General features: G+C 45.9%; 1 protein-coding gene across 3 annotated transcripts in view; it reads right to left on the bottom strand.

The window, feature by feature from the left end:
• Positions 1–17,130, bottom strand: part of TBC1D8 (TBC1 domain family member 8) — a 77,356-nt gene that overhangs the window by 39,648 nt on the left and 20,578 nt on the right. For 2 of the 3 annotated variants that reach the window (XM_012555928.2, XM_004369312.2), the window contains exons 2-4: positions 14,568–14,686; positions 8,065–8,293; positions 4,349–4,589 (exon numbers count right to left, since the gene is read on the bottom strand). In XM_012555928.2, the coding sequence (XP_012411382.1) occupies positions 4,349–4,479 (131 nt within the window). In that variant the 5' untranslated portion in view covers positions 4,480–4,589; positions 8,065–8,293; positions 14,568–14,686. Of the gene's footprint in view, positions 1–4,348; positions 4,590–7,025; positions 7,714–8,064; positions 8,294–14,567; positions 14,687–17,130 lie in introns of those variants that run through there. The other variant, XM_023734018.1, reaches the window with a different exon arrangement.

Below are 17,130 nucleotides of genomic sequence, written 5' to 3'. Positions count from 1 at the left end.
GGGCTCAGCGCTGAGGGGCTCAGGGTCAGCCAGACACGGGCTCAGCGCTGAGGGGCTCAGGGCCAGCCAGACACTGGCTCAAGGCTGAGGGCACGTGCCCCAAGGCTGCCACTGATCACGGCAGGAAGAGTTTACATCATGGAAAATACATCAACTGAGTTTTCCTGCATTATTTTCAGCAATTAAAACAGATCTTAATTAGACTTAGTGAAGCCCGTCACTAAATAGCTGGGTACACATTTCTCTCCCCACCATCCACGACTTCAGGATAGGTACTTTGTTTAGAAATTGCAGGACCAATCCACGTGTTCCCTCCTACCCTCCCTCCGTGGAGGCCCTGGGTGGTGCAAATGGTTAAGCGCTGAACTACTAACTGAAAGGTTGGCAGTTCAAACCCACCCAGAGGCGGCTCGGAAGACAGACCTGGCAATCTGCTTCCAAAAGTTCACATTCATGAAAACTCTATGAACCGGTTCTACTGTGCACACCTGGGGCTGCCATGAGCCAGAATCGACTCAACAGCAACCAACAACATCACCCCTCCCTCCACGCTCTGTCTGGGAAGCCCCCTTCCCCCACTCTCAGCCACCCCATCGCCTCCTGGGTTTCTCTCCCAGGACTCTCCCAGGACTCACTTCAGGATCCCTGGTCAAGGTGCTTAGCCTTTTTGTCTGTGAAACGTGTAAAACATGAGGGCTGGAGCAGATGGTCTCCCAAGGCCTTTCAGCCCTAACTTCCAGGACTTGGATCCTGTGGAATCATGCACCATCCTATCCTCCCTGCCCCCAAAGGAGACCTGAGCTGCACTCCTGTCTGCATCCATGAGTTCCACCGGAGTGGGCACACCCAGCCATTAGGATTAATCCATAATCAGAGGGCTCCTTTCACTCATGACCCGAAAGGCACCTTTCTAAAGCTGTTGTCAGGGAAGGGAAGTGAAGAGACATCAACAAAAGAAAGTCCCAGGAGCATTCCAGCCCTTCTGCTTGTGCCTTTAGCATGAAGAGGCTGTTTTCTAAAGCCTGGGCTCTCTTGGCACAAGTTCTAGCTGACTGAGTCATTACCTGTTTATATCCGAAGGCCCACGTCTCCATGACGAAAAGCTACAGAGGAGAACTAGCACTGAATCGGTAGGGAATGCCATGCCCTTCCCTTTGGGAGGAAGCCACTCCAGGGGCAGTCACCAGCAAGCCACACCGTGGACCAGGCTGTGCTGTCTTGGGCTCAGCCCATGGGCACCCTCTTAGCGCTACCACTGGCCACCACAGGGGCCTGTTTTGTTCTTTTCTCTCTTTTCTCCTTTCCAGTAGTTTCCAGGGTGAGGGAAGCAGCGTGGGAGAATTCACCTGAATTCTGGAATGTAAATGGAGACTGACGCACTGGCGTTTTTTTCTTCCAAAACATGATTTTACCAGAACTGTAGTGAGTGCTACAGACCTTGGATCCTCTCTCCTCATTTCTATCCCAAACCAAAAATGCCACATCTGGATGTGAAGCCCCAGGACTTTAGGAAATTGGCAAGGAATTACCTGAAATCCCAACGTCCCCGAGGCTGACCTGGACACACAAGCTATGAACTGATCTCAAGTTCCTAAAACAATGTGGTGGCAATACACGCATGTGCACACACAGACACATGCGTACACTTACGTGCACACACATGCACACACAGAGACACCCGTGCACTTAGGCACGCACATGTGCACACAGCACACAGAGACAGTGCACGCTTGTGTACACACACATACACGTGTACATATGCACACAGACACTTATGCACTTATGTACACACATGCACACTCATGCACACACAGGTACACACGTACAAACATGCACTTACGTACACACATGTGCACACGTATGGACACATGTACAGACACGTGCACTTACGTACACACGTGCACACGTACGGACACATGTACACACACGCACTTACGTACACACGTGCACACTTATATACACACGCATGCACGTTTACATACAAACACACGCGCGCGCACACACACACACACACACACACACACACGGTTAAAGAGTTAAAGCTTTAAGTGGTGGTTTATATGAGCTCCTTAACAACTAAGACTTGTTTCTTCAAGTCTCAAAAACCGTAGTTTTTTTGGTTTTGAACAGACCTTTGCAAGGTGGGCTGAAAGGACCAAGAAAACACAGGAGAACGTGGCTCACGCTGTCCTGGATTGTCTTCCCTTCCCAAGGCGGGGCCCGTAGGACGGAGCCAGAGACCACACGCGAGGCCTGGGGCTGACAGTCACACTGTACGTCCGGGACTGGCGCCCCGAGCGTCCCCTCTGATAAGGGAATGACAAGCCTCCCCACCTCACAAGAGGGCCGTCCGATTCTCAGAGACAACACAAAGCCATGTGACAGTCTTTGGAATTTCCCTAAAAATCAAGAGTCGCTGCTGTTTATTTTTGTTCCACTTGTGACTCCACGTGATCAGTTTAAAATTGACGCACATGGCAGGAAGGGTCTTGAATTCTTTTTAAATACATGAAAACGCTACCATTAAGGACGACTCGTTAGAAAGATAAGCATTTCTCCACAAGTCCTGAGAAGACAGAGAAAACAGTACATATGCTTAAAGAAGAATAAGAACCCGTTGCCGTCAAGTTGATTCCAAATCACAGCAACCCTACGGGACACAGCAGAACTGCCCCAGAGGGTTTCCAAGGCTGTAATCTTTACGGAAGGATTGGTAGGTTCTAACCGCTGACCGCTTAACCACTGCGACACCAGGGCTCCTTTGAGGAATAATAAATCACTTTAAAAAAAAAGACTTCCTTTGTAGTTACTGAACACTAGACTTTAGAGCTGTGAAGGAACCAAGCGGCAGGTCCACCAGTCCAGATATAGGTAAGTAAAGCTCAGAAGAACAGCGAGATGCTGCTGACGTCACGCAAAGAATGTCCGACGCGTTAGCACTAAGGTGTCTCATAAGCTAAAGTGTAACACAGATGATTTCCCACTCTCTTCGGATATTTTCAAGGAAAGTCTATCAAAAATAAGGCAGATGAGAATGTTAAAATAGATTAATATTGACAAGTGACCAATAATATTGAAATAGCAGTGAGTGGTTCTGTGACTACTTCTAAAAACGCTCAACCAGGACAGAAGTTTGCTGTTAGCTAGTGTTTCAAAGGTTACCTTTGCGTCAGCTATGCCATTACCCAGCTATCAACTACAAAGCCAGAAATCCGGTCTGAACTTCAGACAATGAAGTTGAACTTCACCTTAAAGTGACAAACAATTCAAGCAACGACCTCACCAAGTTTCCATGACTAGTATCGATCTGGAGCAAATGAATAATAAAGAATATTGACTCACACTATTAATAAGGCATATTTCTAATGAGAAGTTGGCACCCAAAATAAGTTCCGCTGTCCTGAAAACTATTTCTATAAAGTCATTTAATATGAAAATACAAAATGGTGGCTTAGTGGTAGAATTCTTGCCTTCCATGCGGGACACCTGTGTTCAATTCCCAGCCAATGCACCTCATGGGCAGCCACCACCCATCCGTCGTGGGGACTTGCACACTGCTGTGATGTGGAACAGATTTCAGCGGTGCTTCCAGACTAAGATGAACTAAGGAGAAAGGCTCTGGTGATCTACTTCCAAAAATCAGCCAATGAAAACTCCATGGATCACAACAGTCTGATCCACAACCAGTCACGGGGATGGCACAGGACTAGGCGGTGTTTCGTTCCTTTGTGCATGGGGTCACCATGAGTCACGCCCACTCAACAGCAGCGAACACCGATACCAACAATACAGCGCAGTGCTGAACAGATTTCCATCAGGAGGCCCCCCATATTACGTCTCTAGAAGTATCTTTTATGAAAATCAACTTTGAAATAAAATCTGATAAAAGGGGCACTGGATCTAGAAATTAAAACCCACTGTACAAGAGGAAAAGAGCCCTGGTGGCACAGTGGTTAAAGCGCTCAGCTGCTAACCAAAAGGTCAGCAGTTTGAACCCACAGGCCACTCCTTGGAAGAAAGATGTGGTAGTCTGCTTCCATAAAGATTACAGCCTTGGAAACCCTCTGGGGCAGTTCTACTGTGTCCTATAGAGTCGCTACGAGTTGGAATTGACTTGGTGGCGATGGGTTTGATTTTCCTTTGGTTTTTGTATAAAGGAAATGCATAATACTCGTTTCCAACTATTTTATCTCTGTCAAGATTAACAACATAGGAAAAGCTGAATTATGCCATGAGGAAAATTTAAATCCAGCACAACGAAAGGGAACAAAAGCGCATGGAGCCGAAGGTGAGGCACCAACCGTGAGCCCCTGTGCGGGCGAGGAACACCTGGCACTGAAGCTCTTACCTCTTGGTGATCTGGCTTGGCTCCTGCAGATCTGGGTCCAGGTCAAAGACCTCATTGTCCAGCAGCCTTCGGAGCGTCACATCCGCCAGCTGCTCCATTATCTTGAACACCTCATCGAGGTTCAGGAACATGGAGAAGTCTCGTTCCTTATTGTGCGTGGTGATTCGGATGGTATGCGTCAGAAAGACATTGGATGTTCTTTCTAACTTCTGGATATCAACCCAAGGAACTACATGTTTAACTATAAGAGAAAAAAGACAAATACCTATTTTACCCTAAAATTTAAGCCAAACTTGAGCGTATCAGCAAACAACTGCCCAGGACTTTCCGTAAACCAAAACGCGAATGCCTTTTAAAGCAGAGCAGGTGAGGGGAAGCACAGAATTGTTTGAGAGCTATCTGTTAGAAACGCAACTCATTTTCTAATGATTTTCTTATGGATTTAAGTAAAACTTCCCAAATTGCGGGCCACTGCACATTTACAAGGTACGTCAGTCTGAAATGCCAAGTTAACAATGTGTAAAGTTTCTTAAGAATATTTAAGCCTGAACAGTTGTGCCAAAGTTTTTCAATCCACATAAATTCTGGTTTCAAAGGCAGCACTCATGACGTAAGGAGCTATGGGGGCGGAAAGGAGTACAAAAGAGATTATTTGTGATCTCCTCGAGAGGAACGGGCTTAACATTTATACTGTGTCAAGTAACAGTTATCAGAGTTTTAGAAGACACAGTGCAAGTAGTTTTTATGCAACTCTTTTCAAGGTAATACAGTACCAACAGTCCATTTTAAAAACAAGCATTCTGTTCTCAGAAATGTTTCCAGTACAGAGGTAGATAAGTGTGCTAACTCAGAGCAAACGAGGGAACACATGAAGCCTTACATTTGATGGGCTTCATGAAACACATAAACACACATAACAAAGTGGCAAACCTTATCAAATATCAGAAAACATTTATTTATTTCTAAATTTTATCATCCTAACAAAACTCGGTGCAGTGATGATTGAGTAGTGCTAGAGAAAAATCATTTTCTGGTTCAAATGAAGTAGGAGATAATAATTAAGTGTTTCCATTGCTACCATGTCTTTCCACTGATTTCGCAATAATGTTTTCAGTGCTTTGATAATTCTGAAAGGCCAAATGTCTGCCTCAGGCTTGAAAAGGAGCTTCTTCAGCTACTTCTAGTTGTAACCACATAAAGTCTTTATACCCACATACACACCTACTCCGTCTCTGCCACCGACATTCATTTATTAAGCATCTACTTTTGAAGAACTCTGCACTTAAGGAGCTCATTCAAATAGGGAAAACAGACATCGAAGATAAATAAGTTACTGCTGATTTGGCGAAGCCCAAAACAGAAATGCAAATATGGTACAAATGAGACGGGGACCACGGACGGCTTCCCGGAGGAGGTAAAATCTGAATTGAGTTTTGGAGGGTGAACAGGAGTTTCCAAATGGGTATGAATGTGGAAAAGAAAAGGAAAGATGGGATTAATTTTGAGAAATATTTCAGAAAGAAGACAAAAAGGGATGGCAAAGGCTAGGTCAGAGCACATTTTAAGGGTGGGGAAGGACCGCGCAAACACTGGACCACCACAAACGAGGCTGGTGCGACAGAGACAGAGAGGGAACACTGTGTTCAGGAAGCGGCTACAGCTGCCATTTAAGAAGCACTTTCCAACTGGTTCAGCGTGAAAGATAAACATAACTAAAGGGGGAAACAGAAACTTTAAAATAAAGTAAAATTAAATTTTTAAAAATTATACAGCATCCGCACCACCAAGCCTCAGCATTTGAAACAATATTTGGTTCTGCGAGAAGTTTCCATGGGACTGACTTTTTAAAAAAACTTCAATATATAATTGACATCTGTAGCTTTTCTTTTTTTACCTGTGTGGTGAAATGAGTTCCTGTATGTGGCTTTTTGTCTTGGTTCTTTGGAAAAACAGCTGGAGAGATTTTTTTCCCCCTAAGCCCTGAGGAGTTTTGCCCTAGTTTTCTACCCTAGAGGGTTTGTTACATTTGTTCAGGTTGATTGATATTTCCCAGGTAAGCTGTAAACAACTTGCTTTTGGTACTTTTTCTCTGGTCCTGAGCTGCAGCCTGCCCTGTGACTGGTATGCACCTTGCAGGGATTGGTCAACAGACTATGTAAATGAGGTGAGTTGCAGCCCAGCCATGCCTACTATGCAAATAAAAGTGTCTGTGGCCTACTGAGAGGGGATTGGTCGGTTTGTGGCCCCTCCCAGTGGGGGGAGCTTATTTTCATGCCTTGAAACCTACAAGGCATTATGTGTATATATACGCAGCCAGCCACACAGAGGTTAGTCAGACAGAAAAGAGCAGGAAGAGAAGCAACAGGAAGATGCAGAAGGAAAAAAGAAGAGAAGAAGCAGAGAGAGAGAGAAGAGGCAAGGAATCTCCTAAAAGAGCTGTAAAATTGGTCAAGGGCTGTAACACTGAAGACAGTGAGAGGCCTGGAGGGGGCTCAGCTGCAGAGCTGACAGCAACAGATAGCAGGGTCAAGAGGATCCTGTCCTCAGGGGACAGAGAGGAGCTGAGAGAGTCCTGCACTGCAGAAGGGAGACTCTGCCTACATGCTTCCTGATCCCGAGTTGTAGCCTGCTGATCCTGATCCCGAGTTGTACCCTGTTTCTTAATAAACCACTTAACTGTAATTATGGTCTGTGAATTCTGTGTGGCCACTGTAGCAGATTATCAAACCCAGCAGAGAAGTAGAGAGCGCCGTGAGAGGGACGGCTGGTGTCAGAATTGGTAGAAAGATTGGAGAGCGGAGGTACATCCGACTTCTGCCTCACAGGAACCAGCCTTGGGCTGATCTCGATTCGCACTGTCCCCCTGAAGTTAGACAGGTGGTGATACTCCTGCTACTACTACTCTCACCTGGATTTCACACCTTGGAGTCCCACTGCCCAGGACCTGTCACTGGATAAGTGTTTGCAAAGTGAATCAAGGCCCAAATCTCAAATGGAAACAAGTGAAGAATTCCCCTCCTAGAAGCAATGGCTTACCCAGCCACTCTGTCAAGGAGCAGTAGTGACCTTCAGGGCTGGGAATTTAAAAAATGGTCCCCTGTATGAAGAAGGAGGAATATGTTCTATTCCTTTAGAAATATTTGGTCGACAGTTTCAAAGCAATACACAGCAGTAACCACTGGAGCTCATATAGCTACTTGAGCAGCAATGTGAAGTGAGCTACACACAGAAATGTTTTTTAAAGCAGTAAAAAAATGAATTCTCACAAATCAAACCCCCTCACAGTGGAGTTCCTGGGTGGCTCAAATAGTTAAGTACTCAGCTACTAACTGAAAGGTTGATGGTTCAAATTCACCCATAGGCACCTGCGAAGAAAGGCCTGGTTATCTACTCTTGAAAGGTAACAGCCTTGAAAACCCTACGGAGCAGTTCTGCTCCACACTCATGGAGTCACCGTGAGTTGGAGTCAACCTGACCCAGCTGGGTGTTTTGGTTTAGGAGCACTAGCAGCACGTATGAGTAAATCTAACTATCTACGCAAGTCATTTGGAAATTAAATGTGCCCTGTTGTCATCTCCACTGTTTATTCAAATCTTCTGTTGTTTAACTTCTCATGTTAATGACTTTTCTTGGGACCAGATGCTAAGCATCTTGAGGGCTGACTTTATCCGTGAAGGACCAAACTCCTCCCGAGAGCCCCACGAGCCTCCACTCACACTCCTTGCCCAGGAAGAAGGAGTAGAAGCAGAGGTGGTTGATGCTGAGATACAGCCAGCCTTGGCGGGGCACTCTGCCTTTCCAGCAGCAGCAGGAGTAATACGTGACCAGCTTCTCTGCCTCCGGGAAGTTAAACTGGGCCTCAAACTTCACCAAGGCTTCTCGAAACTTCTCAGGCTCCTCTTCTTGCTCTGCCAGCTTGCTGCTCGTCTCCTCTGCAATCAGAGCCTGATGACAGAAAGACAACAGCCTCTGTTACGTATACAATTGTGTCCCATCAAACTATGAGCCCTGGTGGTGCAGTGGTTAAGAGCTCGATTGCTAACTGAAAGGTCGGCGGTTCAAACCCACCAGCCACTCCGAGGGAGAAAGCTGTGGCAGTCTGCTTCCATAATGAATAACCCAGAAACACCAAACCCATTGCCTCTGCATCAATTCCGACCCTATAGGAGAGAGTAGAACTGTCCCGTAGGGTTTCCAAGGAGCGGCTGGTGGATTTGAACTGCTGACCTTTCAGTTAACAGCTGAGCTTGCAACCACTGCGCCACCAGGGCTCCCTGTAAAGGTTACAGCCTAGGAAACCCTACAGCACAGTTCTACTCTGTCCTAGAGGGTCGCTATGAGTCAGAATCGACTCCACAGTAGTGGGTTTGGTTTGGCTTTGGTATACCTGTATATGTAATCTCATTTGGGAATAAAGTCTTCTTTGTTATGCTAATGAGGCCACCGAAGTCTAGGGTGTGTCTTAAGCCTAATCACTTCTGAGATACAAAAAGAGCAGATTAGACACAAAAACAAGCACAAACAGGGCAAGACAGATGCCAAGATCCTCAAGAAACCGAGGAACAGAAACTGAAAGAGGCAAGGATCTTCCCCAGAGACGACAGTGAGAGCTGCCCCTGTGGCTGGAATTCTAGCCTCTCGAACGGTGAGAGAAGAAAGATCTGTCCTTTAAAACCACCCCGTCGTATTCTGTTACAGCAGTGCTAAGAGACATAGGCGACCTCCTTCGTTCCGAGACAAGGGCAAGGGAGGCGGGAGGCTAGAGGGGACGGGCAGCAAAAAGGACGACAAGCAGAGGCCCACTGGGGAGTCTTCAGTGCTTTAAAAATGGTCACGCATAATGGATGGGAATGGCTGACTCATATGGCCCACCCACCCAGAAACACTGTCATAGTGTTTCTGTGAAAGAAAAGAATCGGGGCTTGGAAAACCCAAAAAAAGTCTCTTGCTCAGCCAGTTACAAGCCACGAGACTTTGGGCAAATCACTGGACTTCTAAGCCCCAGTTCTCAGATTATTTTTAACACCTCCCTGCTCTTCCCTACAGGGATATGGGGATCAAGTGGTGAGCTTGGGTGTGTGAACGCCTTGCATCAATCCTGAAGCACTACCCAAGAATGAGTTAAAAGATAGTCTTTTATAAAAACTAATTGATGTCTTACTCATTAGGTTCAAAAATTCTGATATAAAGACAACAACTGCCTGACAGAGTAACACCCAATACATTTCATTTCCACTGCGCTTACTACAGCCTTCTAAAGCATGTGTGAGAGTTCCAAAATTGAGGCACCTGACTTGTATCAGAATGATTAGCCCAGGTCTGAGCCCTGACTCGATCGTAGCTTTTCCGTATTTCCCCTGCAACCGTCAAACCCTTAGTCAGACTCAATTACATAACAAAGGAAACACTTTTCTCCATGGTTAAATTAAACATGTGGGAAGAATGTTCCTAAGGGAGGGTCTTGACACAAGACCCTTACTTATCACGAATCCTCTCAGCAGCCCTCAGGATATGTTTTAAGATAATTACCTTGCGACCACCCTGTAAAATCCCCCTTAGTTATGTATTTAAACTAACCAAAACCAAATAGCCCACATTCGTGTTTCCAACCAATCACTGTAAAGCCCCTGCTTCGAGCCGTCCCACCCCCTGCTTACCTAATCTTGCAACTTCCAATCAGAATGTTGTATTTTACTTCATAAATATGCCTCCGTGACTCCACCATTTTGGAGCATTTGGTTGGTTTCATTTTGTGAGATCAGATGTGTCCCTGGTTTGAACTGTTGTGAACCTTCAATAAATCTCTTTGCTTTTCTTTTTAACAGTACATGTTCTTACTCTTTGGCAAGTAGAAAAGGATTATATTGGCCAAGGTTCCTGAGGAGGTCATCCGCACCTCCAAATACTACAGGCATATGGGGGCATATGAGGGAAAAGAAAATATCCAAATCTACAACTGTTTTGCAAATAATAAATAATAATAAGGGCTCTTTCTAAATCTGGAGTGAGGCGGTAGAAGGGCCTAGAATTGAGCTTGTGGCCTGTTCTGATGGGGTGACAAATAGTTGACAAGATCAGAATTCTGATTCCGTATCCCTATGTGCCCATAGCAAACATCTTCACTGAGATTTTCTTCTTGCTATTTCTATATGGCAGTGCAATCGGTTAAGCACTCGACTACTAGCAAAAAGGTTGGCAGTTCAAACCCACCCGAAGGCACCTTGAAAGACAGACCTGGACCTCTGCTTCTGAAAGGTCACAGCCTTAAAAACCCTCTGGAGCCGTTTTACTCTTCACACACGTGGTTGACATGAGTTGGGATTGACTGGATGGCAACTAACAAGAACAAGAAGCCCCGTAGGATCAGCTGTTTAAGAACTCCAGGGCCTTGGGCCTCACATATGCCACTCAATCTCTAAAATATATCTACAATTCTATCCTTTCATTTATTTTTATTAGCATTTCTCTTACTTTCTATTCTTGTAGGTATGTCTCATGAAAGGCTAGGTCCCTTAGGACAAGGTCACCTTGGGGGAGTTGCTGCCAAAGCCTGCACTAAACAGCTATTCTAGAAATTACACCTGGACGCTGCCGTTAAACTAAGAACGTAACTTAGAATTACTTTTTAAATAAATTTCAAGGCTGGTGAAGTCACAAGGGGTTATCATTTTCTTCATTATGTTTTCCTTTATCTTCCAAATTTTATATAACAAGATATTATACAATAATAAATGTTATAATTAGAAAAAAAATGAGTATTTTGAAAGGCATATCTAACATAATGGGGTTTTTTGGGTAATTTATTTTATTTTTGTTGTTGTTGTTGAGAATGTACACAGCACAACATACACCAATTCAATAATTTCTACGCATACCATTCAGTGACACTGATTACATTCTTCGAGTTGTTCAACAATTCTGACCCTCCTTTTCTGAGTTGTTTGTACCCCATTAACATAAAACTCACTGCCCCCTAAACTTCCTACCTAATCTTTCGAGTTGCTGTTGTCAATTTGATCTCACATAGACAGATCTTGAAAGAGCACAAGACTCAAAGCAGACATTCTTTACTAGTTAAACTATTGTTTGTTTTTATGATTTCAGGGGATATTTTGCTTTCAGGTTTAAAGACTGTCTCAGGGCAATAGTTTCAGGAGTTCATCCAGTCTCCATGGCTCCAGAAAGCTTGGATTCCATGAGGATTTGAAAACCTGTTCTGCATCTGCCCCCTTTTGATTTTTCTACAGCATCTTTGATCAAAATGGTCAGTCATGTTCGCCGGGCACCATCCCATAGTCAGTTTAGGTCTCCTTAGCTCTGAAAAGGGAAAGTGACAGGAATTGTTATAAGGGTTCTAGGAGAAAACAAGTTGTGTTATAGTGTGCGATTTGGTGGTTCCATACACAGCCACAAATGGCCACCATACAGATTCCCGATTTCCATGGAACCGCAGCATCTGGTTATAGGCACAGCTTCAAGCAGAGGTTTGTTTGTTTGTTTGTTTTTTTAATCTTTAAAGAGAGGTCAGAGTCCCTGAGTGACACAAATGGTTAAGCACTCAGCTACTAACTGAACGGCTGGGGGTTCGAATCCACCCAGAGGCACCATGGAAGAAAGGCCTGGCAATCTGTTTCCCAAAGGTCACAGCCTTGAAAACCCTAGGGAGACAGTACTATCTGGACACACAGGGGGTTGCCGTGAGTCAGAATCGACGCGATGGCAACTGGTTGGTCATAAAGAGGTCAGACGCACAGGATGGATGAGTAGGAAAGCCCTAATTCCCAGACCCTTGGATTTGGTCAGAAGAAAAGGACATCAAAGAGCATGCTGTGCTACCACAGCTAGAGCAGGCACGGCAACGTCGCAGCCACGGTTTCAGACCAGGCCGGCCCCTCACTCCCTAACTCTGCTCCAGACCAGCAGGCTCCTCAGAACTTTTTTTTCTCCTAAAGCCCACCCAACTAGCCTCCATGGGCCAGGAGCACCACCATGAGGACACCATGCCAGCATGGCCACACTCGCCAAAGCCAGATTTCCCAAGAACCCCTGTTATGGATTCAATTCTATCACCCAAAAGTATGTGACTACTAACCCCTAAACCTGTGCAAGAGGAGCACGGGTGGGGCCGCAGTTAAGCGCTCGCTGCTAACTGAAATGTTGCTGGTTCAAACCCACCAGCTGTTCCTCGGGAGAAAGACGTGGCTGTCTGCTTCTTTTAAAGATTGTTGTTGTTTTGGTTAGGTACCGTCGAGTTGGTTCCGACTCATAGTGACCCTGTGTACAACAGAACAGAACACTGCCTGGTCCTGCGCCATCCTCACAATCCTCCTTATGTTTGAGCCCATTGTTGCAGCCACTGCGTCAATCCTTCTCGTTGAGGGTTTTCTTCTTTTTCGCTGACCCTCTACCAAGCATGATGTCCTTCTCCAGGGACTGATCCCTCCTGACAACATGTCCAAAGTATGTGAGATATAGTTTCGCCATGCTTGAGTCTAAGGTTCTACTCTGTCCTGTAGGGTCGCTATGAGTTGGCATCGACTCGATGACAATAGATTTTGGTTTTATACCTGTGGATATGATCCCTGTCGAGAATAGGGTTTTCTCTGCTATGTTAATGAGGCCATTATTAGTGCAGAGTATGTCTTAAACCTAATGACTCTGGAGATATAAAAAGCAGATTAGACACAGAAGCAAGGAAGCACAAATAGGGGACAGACAGATGTTACATGGAGATCGCCAAGGAATGCTGAGAACAAGGCTAGAGAAGCTGAGACAAGGGTTTCCCCCCAGAGCAGGCGGACAGAGCCTTTCCCTAGAGCCTGCGCCCTGAATTCAGACTTCTAGCCTCCTAAACTATAAGAAAATAAAGTTCTGTTGGTTAAAGCCACCCGCTTGTGGTGTTTCTGTTATAGCAGCACTACAAGACCAAGACAACACCCAACCCCCAAAGGCAAAGAAGGGCTTCGTTTTGGCTCCTTTAAAATCAAGAGAATTCCGCTTTAAACCTTTACTAAAAGCAGAAGCACTTAGGGTGTTGGAAAAGCAAGCTTTTTGAAGAAAAAAACAAACAAGCCAATGGCCTGGGAGGTTTTACCCTAAGGGAGGAAAACTGTATTGCAGGCTCAGGTGTTGAAGTGTTTAATGAGAGCATTAAATTTAGCATGAGAAAACGTCTCTCCCTTCCTGGTAGGGTTTTTAAAACATTCTTCACCAATCATGCTACTGCAAAGAGACCAAGTTATATAAGGCTGTAACTCACAGGAGGTATCAACAGATACCTCCCAAAATACTCCTGCCCTTTCTTCTCAAAACTTAATTCCATTTAATTAACATGTTTTAAAAATAAACATCCACATAGCATTTGCAGGAAGAGGGAGCGCTTTACTGGGTAAAAACCAAAACCAAACCCGTTGTCATCAAGTCGAGTCCAACTCATAGCAACCCTACAGGACAGAGTAGAGCTGCCCCACAGGGTTTCCAAGGAGCGGCTGGTGGATTCAAACTGCCGACCTTTTGGTTAGCAGCCGAGCTCTTAACCGCTGTGCCACCAGGGCTTCTTACCAGGTAGATCCAGCAAAAAGAAAGAGTAACAAGATGTCACAACTGCAAAAAAGTTAGGAATATCTAATTTAAAGAATTGAATCATGTTGTTGTTCTGGAAAAACACAAATCTTAACATTATTGTTTTCCTGAGACAAAAAAGAGCCTTCATTTCTGTAAAGAACAGCAAATACTAGGCCCGAGAGTGATGTCATTTTTTTCATGTCAGGTGTATTTTGCTGGATGGACTGGCTCTGCCAAAATACGCCTGAAATAAAGATTGACCCTGCCCAGTTTAAGGAGCCCTGGTGGCGCAACGGTGAAGCACTTGGCTGCTGACCAAAAGTTCAGCTGTTCGAACCCAGCCAGCGGCTCCCCGAGAGGAAGACCTGGCGATCTGCTCTCGTAGAGATTACAGCCTAGAAAACCTTATGGGGCAGTTCTACTCTGTCGCATGGGGTCACTATGAGTTGAAAGTGACTCAATGGCACCTAACAACCAAAGCTGTCAAGTTTACAGGTAACGGGTCAAACTCACCTGGCTTCACATAGTCAGAGTACAGTTATAGCGGAGAAGGCCGTTAGCGTATGATTAAAACTGCCGCACCGTTCAGGATCTTAAAAGGACTTTGTAAGGAAGATGGAGATACGGGCAGAAAGGTTAAAGTCAAGGAACTCACCTTTACTTTCCCTTTCACAAAACTAGCGATGTCTTCTTTATTGTCGAAGACAGACAAGGTGTGCAGGAGGTTTTGTTCCAACCAGTCCCAATGCTGGTTTATTTCTTCTAACGTTGCACCTAGGAACAGAATAGAAACAAGTAGACAGATTTAAAAACAAAACAAAACCATTCCCTAGAAGGTGAACTCATTTTCCAAGTGTCACATATCCCTGTGTTTAAATGATTACAATACGCTGGTGTCTCACACCTGGGCCACAGATAAATTACCAGCTGAAGAAGAAGGCGCCTTCATTCAGCCTTGGTCTCTCTCCCTGCGGCACTGGATCTGCAAACACCAGCTCCCTCGCCACGTGGCTGGACCAGCTGCCCAAGGAAGTTACACCTAGACCTGATCTCAGAGCTGCCGTCAGCACCGCTGTTGCTGTGTGCCATCGAGTCGATTCTGACTCATAATGACCCTATAGGACAGAGCAGAACTACCCACAGGGTTTCCTAGGCTGTAACCTTTATAGGGGAAACCCTGGTGGCGTAGTGGTTAAGAGCTACGTCTGCTAACCAAAAGGTCGGCAGTTCAAATCCACCAGGCACTCCTTGGAAACCCTATGGGGCACTTCTACTCTGTCCCACAGGGTCGCTATGAGTCAGAATCGACCCAAAGGCAATGGGTTAGGTTTGGTTTTTTGGAACTTTACAGGAGCAGATTGCCAGGTCTTTTCTCCTCCAGAGCCACCGATGGGTTTGAAACATTGACCTTTCGGTTAGCAGCTGAGTGCTTAACCAGTGTGCCACCAGGACTGTTGGCACAGCTAATATGGGTAATTCCTGCCACCTCCATCAAGTGACAGAAACGTTTGTGATCATTCAGATATTTCATCATGGAACAAGCCCTGAGTAGCGGGCAGATTCTGAACAGTCACAGCTTCTCTGTCAGAACAAGGGTCCCTGAAGAAGGACTCAGGCCCAGCTTCACAGAGGACACAGCCTCTCAACAAGGCTCGCGGGCCCGAGGATGAGAGACGGTCCTTTGTGACAGGTATCCTTAGACACGACAAGCAATGGTCGCCAGCCGCCGTCGAGTCGATTCTGACTCATGGAGACAGCAAGCGATAGCCTAGGAAATTCACAGGCTTATGTATTCATACTTCATGGCACTTACAACGATATCCCTTAATAACATATATGAAAAGAGGTCTTACAGTACATGGGAAAACAAAAGCACAAGAATGTTAAATCATATATAGTCAGTTCATTTCTTTCAAAGGCAACAACAAAAATCATGGTATTACTGAAGCATTAAAGCAACGTTGTTACCAAACCACTTAGTCCTTTTAGTTGTCTGAGTTCATCTCAGGGATCATCTCCGTTAGACAATGGGAACCCCGCGCAGCTGCCTTCCCAGCTCCTAGTGAAGGGCCCCACACGGCAGATGCGCAAGAAATTCCCGTGACCTGAAGCCAGCACGGTCCCGGACGAGGAAACCAAAGCGAGCAAACAAACAAGCCTGTTGCTGCCGAGTTAATTCCGCCTCACAGCGACCCTACAGGACAGGGGAGAACTGCCCCAGACGGCTTCCAAGGAGAGGCTGGCGGGATTCAAACCGCTGACCTGTGGGTCCACAGCTGAGCTCTTAACCACTATGAGTCGGAATTGGCTCCACGGGAACCCGACAAGAAAAGGCACGTGTCTATCAGACAGGGAGTCCCCCGGTGGAGCACATGGTTAATGCACTCGACGGCTAACTGAAAGGTTGGAGGTTCGAGCCCACCCCGAGATGCCTTGGAAGAAAGGCCTGGTGATCGATCTACTTCCCCCAAATCAGCTACTGAAGACCCTGCAAAACACAGTTGTACCCTGACACTCCGCCATGAGACAGGGCTTACCTGACAGCAATTGATGACGGTACTGGGTGTATCTCATTCAGAAAGAGGGACACGGACACCCAGCAAAGAGCGCCAGGTTTCCAAATGCAAGCAGGGGAAATCATGACCTCGAAGAAATTCAGAGCTCCGAGACAAACTGCAGACTAACCTAGCCAACGTGAAAACCGTAAGGGTCGCCAGGTACAGCTTACCCAAAAGCCAGGTGTGCATTTTGTTACAAGGGAACGTTTCCTGTTATTTGATGCCTTTCTCTCCCCGGAGTGTAAATTCCTGTAAGGAACTCGCAGAGACCCTATGCACAAAAATGCCAGAGAACTCAGTCCAGACTTGAGGCTCTGGGGTCAGTGAGACGAAGAACATCCCTGTCAGAGATGCGGTTCTGAGGGGGCAGTTTGGGACAGAGTCAAGTGTCTCTGAGAGAACTTCATAAGGAAAAGGAGAGCTGGAAACAACAGTACACATCTCCCTTGCATTCTTCCCGGTTTTCGGCATAGGACTACCAGAGCAATAGCCTCTGTCGTCAATAAAGACAGTTTTCTCGTCAGCACTACAAGGGCTGGCCCCTAGCTCTCTCTGCCTAACCGGGCCAGAAGGGCAGGACAGTCCCCATCACAGCCCAAGAGCACTGGACCAGTGACGCCGACCAGCTATCCCTCATCCTCACCTCCCTGGTCTTGCCTT

This window comes from Trichechus manatus, unplaced genomic scaffold, assembly GCF_000243295.1.
Source record: "Trichechus manatus latirostris isolate Lorelei unplaced genomic scaffold, TriManLat1.0 scaffold00004, whole genome shotgun sequence".
In the NCBI taxonomy this organism is placed as follows: domain Eukaryota; kingdom Metazoa; phylum Chordata; class Mammalia; order Sirenia; family Trichechidae; genus Trichechus; species Trichechus manatus.
This window is presented reverse-complemented; position numbering and strand designations above follow the sequence as displayed.